Source organism: Zonotrichia albicollis, chromosome 4, assembly GCF_047830755.1.
Source record: "Zonotrichia albicollis isolate bZonAlb1 chromosome 4, bZonAlb1.hap1, whole genome shotgun sequence".
NCBI classification, from domain to species: domain Eukaryota; kingdom Metazoa; phylum Chordata; class Aves; order Passeriformes; family Passerellidae; genus Zonotrichia; species Zonotrichia albicollis.
Window position 1 is genome coordinate 525149 of NC_133822.1, and position 18829 is coordinate 543977.

Here is an 18829-nt window from a genome sequence, read left to right on the forward strand (position 1 = left end):
CCCCCCCGTGTCCCCAGCCTGGCTGGACATGTCAGGGTCACACCAGGCCGGGGGTGGCAGAGCCACCAGCGACTCATCAGCTGCCACTGAGTCACGGGCGTGTCCCCGTGTCACCCCTGCCCTGGGGGCCAGCACATCCCAGGGCCCCGCTGTCCCTTGTCCTCAGGTACCCCCGTGTCCCGAGGGGTCCCTTGGCCCCGTGTGGCCGCTGTCCCAAACATCCCATGTCCCCAGGGGTCCCATATCCCTGCAGTGTCCCTTGTCCCAGGGGTGTCTCTTGTCCCCGGGGGTTGTTCCTCGTCCCCAGGGCTCCCATGTCCCACGGGTGTCCCTTGTTCCACGGAATGTCCCTTGTCCCAGGGGTGTCCCTTGTGCCCAGGTGCCCCCATGACACTGTGGATCCCATTTCTCAGGGGAGTCCCTTGTCCCCATGTGGCTGATGTTCCCAGGGTTGTCCCTTGTCCCCAGAGTCATCAGAGACACGCCTGAGGCTGCTGGAAAAGAGGCTTTAAGTTAAATAAATTAATAATAACAGTAACAGTAATAATAATAATAACAGTAATGTAGAAAAAGGTGCTGGCAGCAGCTGGAGTCGCTCCAGTGCCCGGGGCCACGCGTGGTGTCCCCAGTGAGCTCCTGGTCCTGTCTGCGGGTCCTGCTGAGCCCCGCTGAGGTCCCGCCCGTGTCCCCGTGTCCGGGGGGGGTCCCGGGGGTCCCTAGCACGCGGGGACCCCCTCGAGGCGGGCGGCGACGCCGTCCAGGCAGCCGCGGAGCCGCGCCAGGGCCACCCCGGCCAGCGTGTGCGGGGCCTCGCCGTGCGGGGCGGGGGCCGCGGGGGGCGCGGGGGGCGCGGGGCAGCCCAGCAGCGCGCCCAGCACGCCCAGCAGGCTGCGCAGGTTCTCCAGGTCGTTGCTCACCTGCGCCAGGCGCACGTCGGGCCCGGGCAGCGCCGCCAGCAGCCGCTGGAACAGCTGGAGCCGCTGCGCCGCCCAGCCCAGCCCCGGGGGCGGCGCCCCGTCCGGGAGCGCCCCCTCCGGGACCCCCTCCAGGCCCGAGATGCGCAGGGTCAGCGGGAACAGCTGGGGGAAACGGGGTGGGGGGCGTCAGGGCGGGGGGGGCACCCGGCCAGCCTTGGGGAGCCCCCTGGGCACCCCGGTTTGGGGCACAGAGCCCTCCCTGCCATGGCTGTCCCTGCTTGGGGACCCCAACCCTGTGGGTGCAGACTCCCCAGACCCCATCCCTGAGGGTGCAGACCCCCAAATCTCCCCCAGACCCTATCCCTGAGGGTGCAGACCCCCAAATCCCCCCCAGACCCCATCCCTGAGGCTGCAGACGACCAAATCTCCCCCAGACCCCATCCCTGGGTGTGCAGGCCCCCAAATCTCCCCCAGACCCCATCCCTGGGGTGCAGACCCCCAAATTTCCCCGAGACCCCATCCCTCAGGGTGCAGACCCCCAAATCTCCCCCAGACCCCATCCCTGGGTGTGCAGACCCCCAAATCTCCCCCAGACCCCATCCCTGGGGTGCCCGATTTGGGGTCATAGCCCCCAGACTCACCCAGCCCCCGGCGCCCCTTCCTGGGGAGCCCTCAAATCTGAGCACGGGGTCCCTCCTATGGGAGACCCCCCTGGAGACCCCACCCCACTTTGGAGAACAGGATCCCCCCAGTGAGGACAAACCCCCCCCGTGGGTGTCCCCCAGTCCCTCCCGGGTGTCACAGCTGTGTCACAGCCCCAGCCCCCCCCGTGGGTGTCCCCGTGGGTGTCCCCGGTGTCACCTGGAGCTGCTGCAGGCGCGTGCTCAGGGTCCGGGTCAGGGCCCGCGCGTCCGCCCGGACCCTCTCGAGCCGCACGGGGCGACCCCCGCCCACCGGCACGGCCACGGCCACGGCCAGGCACAGCAGCGCGCACAGGGACACGCCGGGACCCCGCATCCCGCCCGCGGCCTCTGCGGAGGGGACGCGGCTGTCACCGAAACCGCCCGGGTCACCCCCGTGCCGGGGCAGCGCCGGTGTCACCGGGACAGCGCGCAGGGACATGCGGGAAGCGGCGCCGCGGGCACACGGGGCGCTCGGCACGGTGGCACCGTGTCCCCGCTGGCACGTGCGCCCGGGCCGTGTCCCTGACGCCTTCCCGGAGCCCTTTGGCACCTGTCACCAGCGCCACCACCGCGGCCTGGCCCTGACCACGCGGGGACAGTGACAGCGACAGTGACAGAGCGGGGACGGGAGGGACGCGGTGGCGTTGGGTCCCCGGGGCTGTGTCACCTCCCTGGGGGCGCGGGATGGACACTGGGGGGACCTTGTCACCCACAGCTCGGGGATGGGGGGACACGGAGGACCTGGGGTGCGAGGACAGGGGGACACGGGTGACACAGGGATGGAGGGGACACACGGGTGGAGGGGACCTGGGGGTGCAGAGGACAGGGGCACACGGGTGACACAGGGATGGAGGGGACACACGGGAGGGGGGGACACAGGGATGGGGGAAGACGGGGCTGTGCTGGTGACACGGGGACAGGGGGACACCGAGGGGACACGGGGACAGTGCCACTCACCGGAGCCTCGCACGCCCTCGCTGAGCCTGGAACGAGACGGTGCCGGTGACGGAGGGGCACGGGGACCCCGCCGGTGCCACCAGCCCACCGGCCGGGGTGGGGGCGGCCCGCGGGCCCCTGGGGCACCCACGGTGTCCCCGCGGGCCGGGGGACACGGCCGGGGGGCACTGCCACCACCTCGGGGACAACAGGGGCCGGGGGGACAATGACAGGGACAAGGGGGTGCCCAGAGCCCCCGGGGCTTCGGTGCCAGCCAGGCCCGGGACAGCGAACCCGCAGGTCCCTGGGGAGGGGAGACACTGGGGACCCCCGGGGGTGACACAGCCCGAGACCCCCGGGGTGAGGGGATTGGGGGGGATACCCTGGGGTGGGGGTCCCTGGGAGGGGCTGGGGTGTCCCTGAGCACCTGGGGGGGTCCCTATGGGTGTTTGGGGAGTCCCTGAGCGGGGTGTCCCTCCGGGAGGGTTTTGGGGTGTTCCTATGGGGGGTTTGGGGTGTCCCTGAGCGGGGTGTCCCTCCGGGGGGATTTTTGGGGTGTCCCTCTGGGGTTTTGGGTGTCCCTATGGGTGTTTGGGGTGTCCCTGAGCGGGATTTTGGGGTGTTCCTATGGGAGGTTTGGGGTGTCCCTCCGGGGGGGTTTTGGGGTGTTCCTATGGGGGGTTTGGGGTGTCCCTCCGGGGGGGTTTTGGGGTGTTCCTATGGGGGTTTTGGGGTGTCCCTCCGGGGGGGTTTTGGGGGTCCCTCCGAGGTTTGGGCTCGGGCTCACCTGGTGGTCCCGCGGGTCCCGTCGCTCGCGGCCGTGGCTCCATCGCGCCGCCCCCGTTTATAGCGCGGGGCCGCTCCCGGAGCGCTGCCCGCCCCCCCCCCGGGCCGCCCCCCCCGGCCGGACACAGCCCGAGCAGCGCGGGGGGGCCGGGACGCCTGCAGGGGGTCCCGCGGGGGACCGGGGACACGGGGGGGGGGGGGTCAGGGGGGTCCCGGGGACACCGGGGGGGCTCCGGGGGGGTCCCGGCTTCCCATTGCCCCCCCAGTCCGTCCCCCCCCCCCGCGCATACGTGCCCAGGTGAGCGCAGCCCCGCGGTGACACATCCCCCGCGCGCCGTGACCACGCACACGCGCCCGTGTCCCCATTGTGTCCCCCCCGTGTCACCCCGTGTCCCCTCCATGTCCTCTCCGTGTCCCCATAATCCCCCTCTGGATCCGCCTGTGTCTCCCCTGTGTTCCCCCGCCCGTGGCACTCACACACCTGGCACGGGATGGGGACAGAACAGGGACAGCACCGATGTCCTCAAGGGTCCCAGGTGTCCCCCATGTGTCCCCAGGAGCCCCCAGACCCAGGTCCCCCCCACGCTGGGGACACCGCCAGGGTGACACGGGGGGGGGGGGGGAGGGGGCGCTCTGTAGGGGCAGGGGCCACCCCCGCCCTGTCACTGGGGGGTTCCTGTCCCCGCCTGTCCCTGTCACCCCGGCCCGGGTGTCCCCAGAGGGAGGGCTGTCCCCGCGGGGGTCCCCGCGCACGTGACACTGGTCCACCACGGTGGTGACACTGGGCAAAGAGCGCGGTGGCCCTGCCGGGAAGGGCGGCGGTGACACCGGTGACACCAGTGCCCGGCAGCCGCTGGCAGCGCCCCGCGGCTCTGGGGACACGCACAGTGCCAGCACGGTGACCCGCGTGACGTCACGGCTGTCCCCTCCCACCTGGCATCCCTCGTGCCCCGCTCCCCGTCCTCTCTGCCAGAGCCCCGTGTGTCCCCAAACCCTGTCCGAGAGCCCTGTCCCGCATGTCCCGCATGTCCCCATCTCTGTCCCCATTCCGTCCCTGTCACCGAGGGTCCCCCGGGGGTGGCTCGGCCACCGGGCGCCCTCGGGCCCCTCCGTCGTCACTGGGCAGCGATTGGGACCCAAACTGGGAGCACTGGGACCTGTTGTGCCCCCCTGGCACCCCCAGTGTCACCTCCCCCGGCCCTGGGTGTCCCCAGTGTCACCCCCTGGATGTCGCCAGCCGTGCCAGGAGCTGCAGTGCCCTCATGGCCCCATTCCTGCTGTCCCCCCTGCCCAGCACTGTCCCCCCGTGTCCCCGCTGTCCCCCCAGCACTATCCCCACTGTCCCCCCCGTGTCCCCCCCGTGTCCCCGCTGTCCCCCCGTGTCCCCGCACTCACCTGGCTCCCGCTGGCTCGGCCCCCCGCGGATGCTTTTTGGGGTAAGGGCTTCCTGGCTGGGGAGGGACAGCAAGCCCAGACCGCAAAAAGACCCGAGAGGGACAGCGACGGTGGCCCCCGGTGGCACCGCGGTGACAAGGGAGCAGGTGACAAGGAGGGACGGGGACACGGGAGCCCCCGGGGACGGGGCCTGAGGTGGGACACGGCCCCCACCAGCCCCGGGCTGTCCCTGTGCTGGGGGGACAGGGGACACTGCCACCCACCCCCGTGTGCCACCCCCGCGTGCCACCCCCGTGTGCCACACGTCACCCGCCATGTGCCACCTGTCACCTGTGCGCTGCCATGGCCCTGGCACCCGTGCGAGGTGGCACAGAGGGACAGGGACGTGCCACACAGTGATGGGGACGGGGCACAGCACCCTGGGGATGTGGCACAGAGGGATGGGGGGTGACAGAGGGACAGGGATGTGGCATGGAGTGACAGGGACATGGCACCGAGTGATGGGGATGTGGCACAGCCCAGGGGGGACATGGGACAGTGTGGAGGAGATGTGGCTGTGATGGGGATGGCACAGAACGGCAGGGATGTGGCACAGAGGGACATGGATGTGGCACAGAGGGACAGGGACATGGCACAGAGTGAGGTGACGTGGCACAATGACATGAGTGTGGCACAGAGTGACATGGGTGTGGCACAGAGGGACATGGATGTGGCACAGTGACATGAGTGTGGCACAGAGTGACATGGGTGTGGCACAGAGGGACATGGATGTGGCACAGAGTGACATGGGTGTGGCACAGACCCACGGGGACATGGCGCAGAGCGATGATGACATCGCACAGTGAGGTGACACGCACAGAGCAATGCTGATGTGACACAGAGTGATGGGGACACAGAACAGACACTGGAGACATGGCACAGGGTGACATTACCATGGCACAGGGTGACATTACCATGGCACAAAGCGATGGTGGCACGGCACAGAGCGATGGTGGCACAGGACAGAGCAGTGCCACCAACTCCTACCAGCACATCCTGAGTGTCCCCAGGCTCCTGTCCCTCGGCCACCACAGCATCTGGGGGTGGCAGGAGGCCACCAGAGGAGCCAGTCCTTGGTGTCACCGGTGGAGCCATTGCTCGGTGTCACTGCAGAGCCATTGCTCGGTGTCACCTCAGCTGCCAGGTCTGTCTGTCCCCCAGCATTGCAGGGATGTGGCCCGTGGCCCTCGGTGGCACTGGCTGGGTGGCAGTGCCCAGTTCTGGGGTGTCCGAGCCATGTGCCAGGGTGGTGACAGGACAAGCCTGAAGCTCCATGGCCGGGCAGCGTCCCCATGGCCCTGTGGTCCCAGGGTGGCTCTGGATGGTCACTGTCCCCATGGTCACTCTGTGGCTCTGTGGCCAGTCCATGGCGATGTCCCCAGCTCGGGTCCGGTGTCCCCGAGGTCCTTTGTGGGTCTCCCCCGCTGGTGGCACTCCGGGATCCCAGGGCAGCTCCAGGGCTGGTGCCACCTGAGGTGCCACCGCAGGGACAGCAGGAGGCGGCTCCGAGGCCACCACTGATGGCTCCTCACCGACGTCACCTGGGCTGGGCTGAGGTGCCACCATCACCTGCCAGCAGTGAATGTGTCCCTGGTGTCCCTGCTCCAGCCCACGTCATCCCCAGCCCGTGATCCTGCTCCACCCTGTGTCCCTGTCCCCATCCATGTCCCTGTCCCCATCCATGTCCCCGTCCCCAACCCACATCCCCTGCCCCAAACCGTGTCCCTGTCCCCATCCATGTCCCTGTCCCCATCCGTGTCCCCATCCCCACCACAGGTCCCCTCTCCCACCCTGTTCCCACCCTGCAGCCCCGCCAGGCCGGTGACAGGGACGGTGACATTTTGCTGGCTGCCACCCCCATCCCTGCGTCCCCCCGGGCCAGCGCCAGCCAGAGCGGGACAGGCTGGGGGACACGGCCAAGGCCACACTGCCCTGTCACCCCCCGGTCCAGGGGGGACATCCCTGTCACCCCCCAATCCTGAGGGGACATCCCTGTCACCCCCTGGTGCCGAGGAGCCCGTTTGGAGGATGAAGGGGACACAGGGGACATCCCTTGGTGGCTGTGCTGGCAGGGTCCTGGGGGTCCCCCAGAGGGGACGGGGGGGACGCAGAGGGTCCCTGAGCGGTGCCAGCCCCGCGGGTGACAGCACGGGGACAGTGACGGTGGCAGTGGCGTGAGTGGCACAGACCTTTCCAGATCTGCCAGGGCCGTTTGGGGGTCCCTGGTGGGGAGGGGGAGGGCGGTGTGACCCCCCCGGTGGCAGCTGGGGCTGAGGGACCCCCGGTGCCCCCCGGGACAGAGGGGACATGGGGGGGGGCAGGGAGGGGCCCGGGGGTGTCACGGGGATGGGGAGGGGGCTGTGGGTGCAGGGGGGCACCCCCAGGTCAGCACATGGGGGGTGGTCCTGGGGGGTGACACTGGGGGGTGACACTGGGGGGTGACACTGGGGGGTGACACTGGGGGGTGACACTGGGGGGTTCCGGGCCGTGGGAGAGGGGACACGGCCGGGGGGACCGGGCAGAGCGGGGGGGTCACGGGCTGGGGCGGGGGCTCCCGGGGGTCCCGGGGGGCTGCAGGGGGGCTGGGGGGGAATCCCGGGGGGCTGCAGAGCGGGGCTCGGGCCCCGGGGGTCCCGGGGGGCTCTGCCGTCCCCCCCTCCCCGTGCTGTGCTCGGGGCCGGCAGGGTGGGGGTCCCGGAGGGGGCGGGCGGGGGTCCCGGAGTGCGGGGGTGATCCCGGGGTGGGGGGGTCCCCTCGGTTGGGGCGGGGGCACAGGGGGATCCCGACCCCCCCGGCCCCTCGGTCCTACCTGGAGCTGGAGCTGCGCTGGGGGCGGCCCGGGGAGTCCCGGGGGGTCCCGGGGGGTCCCGGGGGTGCCCGGGGGGTCCCGGGGTGCGGGGGGGCCCCTTGGCGGCCGCGCGCGCCCCGGCGGCGGCGATTGACCCGCATTGACGTCACTGCGTCATCAGGGTTCCCCTGGAAACACGCGGGGGCTAAAAATAGCCCGGGGGGGGGCGGGGGGCGGGGCGGGGGGCGGCCCCCTCCCCCGCGTCTGCCGCTATTCTGGGGACACGGCGACAAATATAGCGCGGGAGGCCACGCCCGGCACGGGGACACCCCCGCGGGGGGGCTGCGGGACACGGGGCGGGCACCGGGACACCCGTGGGGCACGGGGGGACGGACACGGGGACGGACGGACACCCCATGGGGGACACGGACACGGGGACAGCGACAGGGACGGACAGACACCCCACGGGGGCACGGGGACAGCGACAGGGATAGGGACGGGGACACGGACACGGGGACAGCGACAGGGACGGACAGACACCCCACGGGGGCACGGGGACAGCGACAGGGACAGGGACGGAGACACGGACACGGGGACAGCGACAAGGGAGGGACACGGGCGGGCACAGCGACAGGGACGGACAGACACCCCATGGGGGCACGGGCACGGGGACAGCGACAAGAAGGGACACCGCCACAGGGAAAGGCGACAATCGGGGATCAAGGGGACACCGGGACATGGGGAGACCGGGAGGCAGGGCAAGGGGACACTGGGAACTGGGGACACCGGGACATTGGGACATGCAGACACAGGGACACCGGGACATTGTGGGGACGCTGGAACATAGGGACATGGGGGTAACTGGGACACTGGGAACTGGGGACACTGGGACAGGCGGACATGGGGACACTGGGAAGTGGGGACACGGTACAAGAAGAGGGGACAGGAACAGGGACGGGCGGGGACAGGGACCAATGGGACGGGACCGTCACAGCTGCAATGGGGCCGTACAGGGACTGGGCCGTAATGGGGTGGGGCCGTACTGGGGTGGGGCCGTAATAGGGTGGGGCTGTACTGGGGTGGAGCCCTACTGGGAGGGGTTATACTGGGATCGGGCCGTAATGGGACAGGGCTGTAATGGGGTGGGGGCCACACTGGGTGGGGCCGTGCTGGGAGGGGGCTGTAAGGGGGTGGGTTTGTGGTGGGATTGGTTTATACTGGGGCAGGTTACACCATCCATTCCACTGGGACGGAGCTGTACTGGGATGGTCCGTACTGGTATGGGTTATACTGGGATGGGCTGTACTGGGGTGGGTTATACTGGGATGGGCCGTACCCGCACTGGTCCGTACTGGGATGGGCTGTACTGGGGTGGGTTATACTGGGATGGGCTGTACTGGGGTGGGTTATACTGGGATGGGCTGTACCCTCACTGGTTCATAGTGGGATGGGCTGTACTGGGGTGGGCTATACCCACACTGGTCCATACTGGGAGGGGTTATAGTGGGGTGGGTTATACTGGGATGAGCTGTACCCGCACTGGTCCATACTGGGATGGGCCAAACTGGGGTGGGTTACACGGGGATGGGCTGTACTCGCAGCAGTCCGTACTGGGATGGGCTGTACTGGGATAGGTTATACTGGGATGGGCTGTACCCTCACTGGTCCAATACTGGGATGGGCTGTACCCGTACTGGGATGGGCTGTACTGGGATGGGCTGTACCCACACTGATCCCTACTGGCATGGGTTATACTGGGATGGGCCGTACCCGCACTGGTCCATACTGGGATGGGCCATACCCGCTCTGGTCCGTACTGGGATGGGTTATACTGGGATGGGCTGTACCCTCACTGGTCCAGTACTGGGATGGGCTGTACCCGTACTGGGATGGGCTGTACTGGGATGGGCTGTACCCACACTGATCCCTACTGGCATGGGTTATACTGGGATGGGCCGTACCTGCACTGGTCCATACTGGGATGGGCTGTACCCGCACTGGTCCCAACTGGGATGGGCTGTACCCGCACTGGTCCATACTGGGATGGGCCGTACCCGCTCTGGTCCGTACTGGCCGCGCTGTTCTGTGTTTGCCGTTCCCGCCGCTCCCGCCAGGTGGCGCCATTTCCCTTCCCGTTCGGTTCCCGGAGCCCGCCCGGTACGGACCAGTATGGGCCCAGTACAGAACTGTATGCAACCAGTACGGGCACAGTACAGACCAGTATGGGCTCGGTATGGGCCCGGTATGGACCAGTACGCCCTGTATAGGTCTGGTGCGGACCAGTAAGGACCAGTATGGGCCAGTACCACTCAGTCGAGCCCAGCAGCCTTCTGCACCATCCAGCAGCACCCCTGCACCTGCAGACCCCAGATACACCCAGAGCCCTCGAGGGACCCCCAGAGGTCTCTGGACCCCCCTCCCAGATGGAGTCAGAAACGCCCAGTGCCCCATAAAGCCGCCCAGAGCCCCCCCAGACCCCCCCAACATGCCCAGAGACCGCCCGTGCCCCCAGAGCCCCGGCTGGGGCAGGTGAGGGTGGCCGGGCTGGGGACAGGGACAGGGATGTGGGACAAGGGACAGCCACCCCTGCCCTCCCCCTCCCGTTAATTACGATCGTTGCCCAGCGTTAATTATCGATCCGCCCGCTCCATGTTAATTGGCTTTGGATTCAATTAGCGCTGCCCCCTCCAGCCCCCCCCACCCTGGAATCGATCGGCGGCGCGGGGACAGCGGGGACAGCGCGGGTTGGGGTGACCCTGGGTGGGGTGCGGGGGTGACAGGGGGACCCCGGGGACTCTTCTGGGGGTGCTGCCCCCCCTCCAGTCAGGGGTTCAGGGGTCACACTGGGGAGGGGTCAGGTTTGGGCTCCAGGAGTGGGACCCAGAGCTGAGGTTCAGGGTCTGGAGCCACTCTGGCACCCCTAAATCTGGGGGCTGGGTGGGGGTCCAAGGTCAGGGGCTGGTTTGGGGTCCCAGGGTAGGAGGCCCACAATGGGGCCCCCGGGTGGGGGGTCCACAATGGGGTCCAAGGGTGGGACCTGCAGGTGGGACCCTGGGTGAGGTCCCAGGATGGGGTCCAGATTTGGGGCCCCACTTGGCTCCGGGGGAGTTTGGCTGCTGTTCTTGGGGCTGCCCCCATCCCCCTCCATTGCCCCCCAGAGCCAGGACAGGGCCGGGGGTCCCACGGCTGCACCCCCAGAGTGACCCCCCCCCCCCAATCCACTGATTGGGATGGGCTGTACTGGGATGGGCCGTACCCGCACTGGTCCAGCCTTGGTCTGAAGGGGTGGGGGGAGTTGACCCGAGCTGGGGGGGCTGCCCCCAGCACAGAGAGACCCCAGAACACCAGGACGCTTCACTACGTTTATTGGGCCTCTGCAGCGTTAAATACAGGCCAGGCTTTGGGGGGCGGGGGGCTGAGGGCGCCCCTCCCCCGCAGCACGCCCCCCTGGATGCTGGGCCGGGCTGGGGGGGGGGCCCGGGGGGTTTGGGGGCGCCCCCAGGGCCCCCCCGGCCCCTCAGCGGCTGTAGCCGAACTCGTCGGCGTCGTCCGCGCGGAAGTCGCCGTAACGCCACAGGTTCAGCTGGGGGGACACAGCACTGTCACGGGGGGCTCCCCAACACTGGGGGGCTCCCCGGGGGTGCCGCCCCCAGCCCCTGCCCCAGGGAACGCCCCCACCCCGGCCTGGGGTGCCCCACTCACCCGGGCGCTCTTGGCCGCCTCCTGCGCGTTCAGGTACTCGGTGACCTGGGGGGACAGCCCTGGGTGACCCGCGGGCCTCGGGGGGCTGGGGGCACCCCCGGGGTGGGACAGGAACCCCCCGTCCTTCTGAGGCTCCCTCTGCCCGCAGGGGATGGGGCTGGGGTGATCCCCCCTGGCACAGCCCTGAGGGGGACTCGGGGGTTTGGGGGGGTGGGCAGCACTGGGAGTGGGGGGACCCCTATAGTCCCAATGACCCCAGTCACAGTCCCAATGGGGCAGCAGCTGGACTGGGATGGATCAGCACCAGTGGTGGTGGGGGGGTACAGGGACCCCCAGAACCCACCCGACAACCCCAGTACCCCCAGCATCCCCAGAACCCACCCCACACCCCCCAACATTCCCCCCACCCCTCATGCACCCACCTCAGGCCTCCCAAAAACCCACCCAACATCCCAGCACCCACCGAGAGCCTCCAGCCTCTCCAAACGAGCCCTGGGCACCCAGAGCAACCCCCAGCACCTCCAGCACCCCCCCAATGCCCCCCTACCCCTTCCCAGCCCCTCCTGCCCCCCAGCACCCACCACTTTCTGGAACTGCCTCTCCTTGCGGGGCTCCACCATCACCAGCCCCTCCTTGACCAGCCCCAGCCCCACGTCGCTCTTGGAGTCGGCGAACTGCAGGGTGACGTGGGGACAGCCGGGCCCCAGGTGCTCCACGTTGAGCAGGCACTGCGTGTTCTGGATGTCCCTCACCACGCTGTCCACGGCGTCCGCCCGCGCCTCCTCCTGCGCCCGCAGCCGTCACACACCCCAAGGGACACCCCGGGACAGGGGGGCACCCCACCCATTGGGGACACCCCACCCACTGGGGACACCCCACCCACTGGGGACACCCCACAACTTCAGGGACACCCCACCCATTGGGGACACCCCACCCACTGAGGACACCCCACCCATTGGGGACATCCCAGCCACTGGGGACATCCCAGCCCATTGGGGACACCCCGGGACAGGGGGCACTCCAGCCCAGCAGGGACACCCCACAACCTCGGGGACACCCCACCCACTGGGGACACTCCAGCCCAGCAGGGACACTCTGGGCCACCACAACGCTGGAAATCCCCCCGGGGCTGCTGGGGACACCCCACTCCCACAGAGACACACCATGGCCTTCAGAGACCCCCGAGACCCTCAGGGATCCCCCCCACCCCTCAGACCCCAGGGACTCCCAGGTGTTTTGGGGACACCCACAACCCACTGAGGGCTTGGGGGTATCCCTGGGATTGGAGTGTGGGAGGGGCTGGGGTCGGTGTCATCGGGGAGTTGGGGTTCAGGGTTGGGGTCAGGGCACACACTGGGGAGCTGGGGTTGGTGTTCGGGGTCAGGAGACACATTTGGGTCCCAGGGTCAGCGCTCCCAACTGGGACCGGTTTGGGGTTGATGGTTTGGGGTTGGGGCACACAGGTGGCACCTGGGGCTCAGGGTGTGGGTCTGGGGGCCACGGGTGGGACACGGGGTGGAGGCTCGAGGTCAGGGCCCACAGTGGGGGCCCAGGTGTGGGGTGACAGCAGGAGCCCCCCCGTACTCACATCCTGTGGCACCTGGATGAAGGCAAAGGTGTACTCGGTGGCCTGGGGCGGCAGCACCCGCGGGGAGAACGCCGGGGGCAGCGGGGCCAGGCGGCTGGGGGGCAGCGTCTCCTTCTGCGGGGACACCAGGGGACATCAGGGGACATCAGAGAGGGGAGACAGCGTGGGGGACACCAGGGACACCAAGGGGATGGAGGGAGGGAGGGATGGATGGACCCATGGATGGATGGACGGATGGATCCATGGATGGATGAGGGATGGATGGATGGATCCATGGATCCATGGATGGATGGATGGATGAGGGATGGATGGATGGATGGATCCATGGATGGATGAGGGATGGATGGATCCATGGATCCATGGGTGGATGGATGGATGGATGAGGGATGGATGGATGGATGGATGGATGGATGGATGGATGGATCCATGGAGGGCTGCTTTCCCCCAGTTTCCCCGGTGCCACTCACGTTGCCGTAGTCAATGTAGAAAATGTGCACTTTGCCACCCGACTCCACCTTCTCCACCCGGGCACGGTACCTGCACATCAGGAGGGATTTTGGGGATCTGGTCCTGTCCCCACACCCCACAGCTGCCCTGTCCCAGCCCGTGGGGTCACCCCGTCCCCTCCTCACCATTCTCCATCGACGAACTTGGCGATGCAGAAGTCGCCGCGGCGCGGGACGAAGGAGCCCTCCACGGGCGGGTGGGCGCCCACCTCGGCGCGCATGTTCTCCATCAGCTTCTCCAGCTGGGCACCTGCGGGGCCCCGGATATCCAGGATAAACCCCCAGCCCCATCCCAAACCTGACCCCAACCCCACTCCTCAGTGTGGCCCCAGGGCCTGCACCCCAAGTGCTAATAATGGCTTCAACAGTAGATCCCAAACCTGGACCTCAGCCCCAGACCCTGCCCCAAGACCTCTGTACCCCAAACCTGGACCCCAATCATGGACCCCTGCCCAGGTCCCAAAAATGGCCCTGGGGGTGGAGAGGTGACCCCACATCACCCTGGACACACGGATTTGGGTGTTACCCACCAAAGCCACAGATCCTCATCCCATCCAACTCGCCCCACCACTGGTCTGGGGAGTGCCCCTGGGTGCTGAGGTGCCCAGGTGTCCCCCCGTACCCGTCTCCACGTCCTGCACGTAGAAGTGGAGGTCATCGGTGATCTCGGTGACGAACACGGGTTTGTAGTTGGCCGTGCGCTCCTTCTCCTCCAGCACCTGCACCACCTCCTCCACCGGCGTCTCCTCGTAGTGGGACCACACCTGGGGGGACACGGGGACCCCGGCCACGCTCCAGGTGACAGCAATGGGAGGGTGGGGGGCTGGGGCCAGCAGTGGGAATGTGCCCAGGCCTCAGCTTCGGGGGTTGTGGGTGGGACATCCCTGTGGTGGGACATTCCTCAGCTGGGACATCCCTGTGGTGGGACATCTCTTGGTTGGGACATCCCTGGGGTAGGACATCCCTGTGGTGGGACATCCCTGGGCTGGGACATTCCTCAGCTGGGACATCCCTGGGCTGGGACATCTCTTGGTTGGGACATCCCTGTGGTGGGACAACTCTTGGCATGCAACTATCATCACTTGGGGTGGGGACACCTCCAGGAGTGGGGACATTCCTTAGGGTGAAATCTCTTGGGGATGGGGACATCCATCGTGGTGGGATCACCTCTTGGTGTGTGGGCATGCACTGGGTGGGAACATTAATTGGGGTTGTGACATTCCCTGCAGTGGGGCCATCAGTTTTTTGGGTGGGGAATCCCTTTGCACAGGGACATCTCCTGGGATGGGGACATCCATCATGGTGGGGTCACCTCTTGGTGCGTGGGCACCCACATACCAAGTGGGCAGGAACATTAATAGGGGTTGTGACCTTCTCTGCAGTGAGGTCATCAGTTTTTTGGGTGGGGAATCCCTTTGCACAGGGACATCCCTTGGCACAGGGACACCCCTCAGAGTGGGAACATCTTTAGGCATGGAGACATCTCCTGGAGTGAGGCCACCCTTTGACACGGGGACATCCTTTGGTGGGCACATCTCTCAGGCTGGGGACACCCGGTGTGGCGGGGCCATCTTTTGGGACGGGGCCGTGTCTCTGGGGTGGTGACACTGCTGGGCCAGGTCCCCTGGCCCCCCTCACCTTCTCCTTCCTCTGCTTGGCCGCGTCCTGGGCGGCCAGCAGGGCCTTGCAGTAGGGGCTGCGCTCGGCCGTGAAGTGCACGCGGGACAGCGCCTGCTCCACCAGCGCCACCGACAGGTTCACGCCCTCGATGTGCAGCCACCCGATGAAATTCCCGGCCTTGTCCATGCTCTCCACCTCCACCTCAACCTGCGGGATCCCGGCAATCTCATGAGCTGTGGGGCCCTGTCCCCACCTAGCCCAGCCTGCCCCAGCTGCCACCTCCTGCCAGCGCTCCAGCTTCACCCAGGTGGGACCCCCCAGTCACCTCCCTGCACCCAGCCCGGACCCAGGGACCCCCAGCCCAAAGTGTCCCCCTGAGGTGGGGGACAAAGGACATGGGGACGCACCCACGGGGTACACAAAGCCACCAGGTCCTGCCACATCCTGTATCCCATTCCACCCTGGGTATCCCACCCTGGGAATCACACACTGGGTATCCCATCCTGGGTATCACACCCTGGGAATCACACCCCACCCCGGGATGGGTTGGACTTGTGGCCAGTGTGGTGCTGGTGACAGCACATGGCACAGGACATGCCAGGTGTGTACCCGAGGCACTGGGGACAGCGAGGTTTGGGCCTGGGGTGACAGATGGGCCACACCACGATGGTTCAAACCCCGGCCATGGCCTTTGCTGTGGTCAGTGGGGTTTGGCTTTGCCAGCACTGCCACATGGAGCCTGTCCCAGCCCTGAGCTCACCCATTCCACCACAACTGCTCCTGCTGCTTCCCAAAATCTGGAGGTGTCCCACTGTGCCCGCACTGCGGTGGCCATGGCACCGCACTGGACATTGCACCATGCCGGCCACGGCACTGAACCGGCCATGGCACCACAGTGGACAGGGCATCACGGAGGAGAGAGCACCACATTGGCCATTGGGCACCAGTGTTGGTGATGGCATCACGGCAGACACAATACTGTCACCACAGCAGCCATGTCACCACTATAGATACAGCACCTCACCGGACACAGCACCGCACTGGATACAGCACTGCACCGGACATGGCACTGCACTGGACACGGCACCACACCGGATACAGCACTGCACTGGACACAGCACCACAGTGGACACGGCACTGCACCGGACACGGCACTGCACCGGATACAGCACTGCACTGGACATGGCACCATACCGGACAAGGCACTGCACTGGACATGGCACCACACTGTCCATGGTACTGCACCGGACGTGGCACCGCACTGGACATGGAACTGCACCAGACACAGCATCGCACCAGACATGGCACCAGACTGGACACGGCTCCGCACCAGACACGGCACTGCACCGGACATGGCATGGCACTGGACATGGCACCACACTGTTCTTGGCACTGCACTGTCCATGGCACTGCACCGGACATGGCACCGCACTGGACACGGCACTGCACTTGCCATGGCCGGTGTGTGGCAGAGACATGGCCCCAGGCCACCCGCTGTCCCCAGGGCTGCCAGTGCCAGGCTGGTCCCTGGGGTCAGCACCCCGTGCACGCCTGTGGCACCTCCCCAGTGCTGCAGGGTGACACTCTGGGTGACAACAGTGTCCCAGTCCCCTGTGTCACCCCTGGGTCACTGGCCAGGGGACACTCAGGACACTGATGGACTCGGGGACAAGATGTGGCCACTGCAGTGGACAGGGAACATGTGGGACCCACCCGTGGGGCACTGGAGGTCACCAGGTCCTGCAGCTCCTGGAGGGGACATCACCAGAACAGCTGCAGCCCCCTGGGGACATGCCACCATCATGGGGACAGTGACTCCTAATGAGTGAGGAAGGACAGGAGGGTCCTGGGGTGCCCTGGTGCACTGCCAGACAGGATGTCCCAGAGGGGCCACCAGCCCCACAGAGGTCCCCACCACCCAGTGGCAGCACTCAGGTGACAGCTCCAAGTGCCACCAGTGCCACCAGGAGCAGGGGGGCCCATAGGGTGCTGCAGGTGGTGTCGTGCACTCCCAGTCCCAGGGACAGGGAGGGGACAAAGGCACAGCCGGGGGTGCAGAGCCTGGGCCCCAAAGAGCAGCAGTGCCACCAGGTCTCGTGGTCCCCGTCCCCAGCCCCTGGCAGTCACCCCGTGTCCCCCCTCACCCCAGCGGGGCTGGAGCTCCCCCTCAGTGTCACAGCTCGGGTCGGGTCTCAGCCCCGCGGGCCGGGGGTCTCGGGGGTCCCCGCTCAGCCGGGGGGGAATGGAGCCGGGATCCCCCCAGCCCTCGTCACCTCCAAGCCGCCGAGCCCCGCGCTGCCCCCGTCCGTCCCTTCCGTCCCTCCCTCCGTCCATCCGTCCCTCTGTCCGTCCGTCCGTCCGTCCCCCCGGCCCCGGGGAGGGGTCGCTCGGGGAGCGGCCCCCCCCCCAAAGCTCCACAAGCCCCGAGCGGGGCTGCGGGGAGGGGGAGGAGGAGGAGGAGGCGGCGGGAGGGAGGAGGAAGAGGAGGAGGAAGCGGCGCATCCCGCATCTCCCCCTCCCCGCGCACAAAAACCGCTCCGGGGCCGCCGCACCGGCCGAAGCGGGGCCGGCGGGGGCCCCTCCGGAGAGCGGCGGGTGGGTGGGTGGGTGGGGGTGCGGGGGGGCGCGGGGGGGTCTGTGCGGAGCCGGGATGCGTCAGCAGGAGCAGCGGGAGCGGCGGCAGCAGCAATCCATCCGCGCTCGCACTGAAGGACAAAAGGATGAGCCAGCCGCCTGCGCGGCTGCTTCCCGCACCGCCCGCACCGCCCCGCACCGCACCGCCCGCACCGCCCGCACCGCCCCGCGCGGCCCCCGCCACCGGAGGATGCCCGCCGGCACCGCGACCGCCACCGCTGTCACCGCCGCTGTCACCGCCACCATCGCCCCGCGCCGCCGCCGCTGAACGCGACACCCACGCGGGGACGCGGGAACGACACGCGGGAGGGGACGGGACGGGACCCCCCCGCCCCGCCACCAGCGCAGCCGCCGCCGCTACCGGGAGGTGCCCCCGCCGGCATCTCCCCCCCCCCACGCCGACGCCCTTTCCTCCCCCCCGCTCCCTCCCCGAACCGCGTTTTTCCCTCTCCCGGGGGGGGCTCCCCGCGATTTATTTATTTATTTCGGCCTATTTTTAATCTTTATTTTCCTGTTTTATTTTTAGGTTTCGTCCGGGTTGTTTGGGGTTTATTTTTTTTTCCTAATATTTTGAATTTTTATTTTTAGTTTTTCATCCGATTTTAGCCTTATTTTAACTTTTATCCTCATTTCCGTTCCTATCTCGATTCGATTTTATTTTAGATTTTTATTCCGTTTTTACCTCCTTTTCCATTTCCCTTTCCTGGCCAATTTTTTTTTTTTTTCCCCATTCCCATTTCCCTCCCCGTTTTTCATTTTTTTTTTTTTTCCACTTTTTCTCTCCTCCGCTCCCTCCCCTTTTCCCAATTCTTCCTTTTCTCCCGGCTTCTTTTTTTTAATTATTTCCTTTTTCGCCACTTTCCCCGCGTTCCCCCCCCCCCGCGCCGTTTCCCCGCGGCCTGGGGGGGGCGGCCATGCCGGCCCCGCCGAGCCCCCCGGGCCGGCCCCACGGGCGGAGGTGCGAGGCCGCGGGGTTGGCCGCGCTCGGGGGCTGCCGGGCCCCCGCTTAGCCGGGCCGGCCCCCCCCCCCCATCCTGCACCGCAGCCTCCAGGAGCCATTTTGTCTTTTTTTTTTTTTTTTTTTTTTTTTTGGGAGCCGGCCCCCCCCTCTCCCCCCCTCCTCGGTCCCGCGCCCCCCGCGCTCGCCTCGAGCCCCCCCGGACCCCCCGATCCCCCCTTCCTTCCCCAGGTAGGTACTGGCGAGCGGGGCCGGGCGGGGGGGGGGTTCCTTCTCC

The 18829-nt window shown here is 67.6% G+C and overlaps 2 protein-coding genes across 4 annotated transcripts in view; both read right to left on the bottom strand.

Annotated features, from left to right (window-relative positions):
• Positions 1-375: 375 nt before the first annotated feature.
• Positions 376-7721, bottom strand: LEP (leptin). Of its 3 annotated transcripts, none has more exons than XM_074540283.1 (5): positions 7566-7721; positions 5744-6325; positions 2558-2583; positions 1779-1948; positions 376-1079 (listed from the first exon to the last, which is right to left on the bottom strand). In XM_074540283.1, the coding sequence occupies exons 2-5, from the start codon at positions 5791-5793 to the stop codon at positions 717-719; spliced, it is 609 nt and encodes a 202-aa protein (XP_074396384.1). In that variant the 5' UTR covers positions 5794-6325; positions 7566-7721; the 3' UTR covers positions 376-716. The 3 variants fall into 3 exon arrangements, with proteins under 3 accessions (XP_074396384.1, XP_074396383.1, XP_074396385.1); XM_074540284.1 differs by having other exon boundaries at positions 379-1079; positions 3324-6325; positions 7566-7719; XM_074540282.1 differs by lacking the exons at positions 2558-2583; positions 5744-6325; positions 7566-7721 and having other exon boundaries at positions 1779-2546.
• A 3171-nt stretch (positions 7722-10892) lies between these two features.
• Positions 10893-18829, bottom strand: part of SND1 (staphylococcal nuclease and tudor domain containing 1) — a 78957-nt gene continuing 71020 nt past the window's right edge. Inside the window, exons 17-24 of the mRNA XM_074540279.1 lie at positions 14979-15167; positions 13963-14104; positions 13467-13590; positions 13302-13371; positions 12835-12948; positions 11828-12031; positions 11247-11291; positions 10893-11127 (exon numbers count right to left, since the gene is read on the bottom strand). Of these exons, the coding sequence (XP_074396380.1) occupies positions 11062-11127; positions 11247-11291; positions 11828-12031; positions 12835-12948; positions 13302-13371; positions 13467-13590; positions 13963-14104; positions 14979-15167 (954 nt within the window). The 3' untranslated portion in view covers positions 10893-11061. The remainder of the gene's footprint in view (positions 11128-11246; positions 11292-11827; positions 12032-12834; positions 12949-13301; positions 13372-13466; positions 13591-13962; positions 14105-14978; positions 15168-18829) is intronic.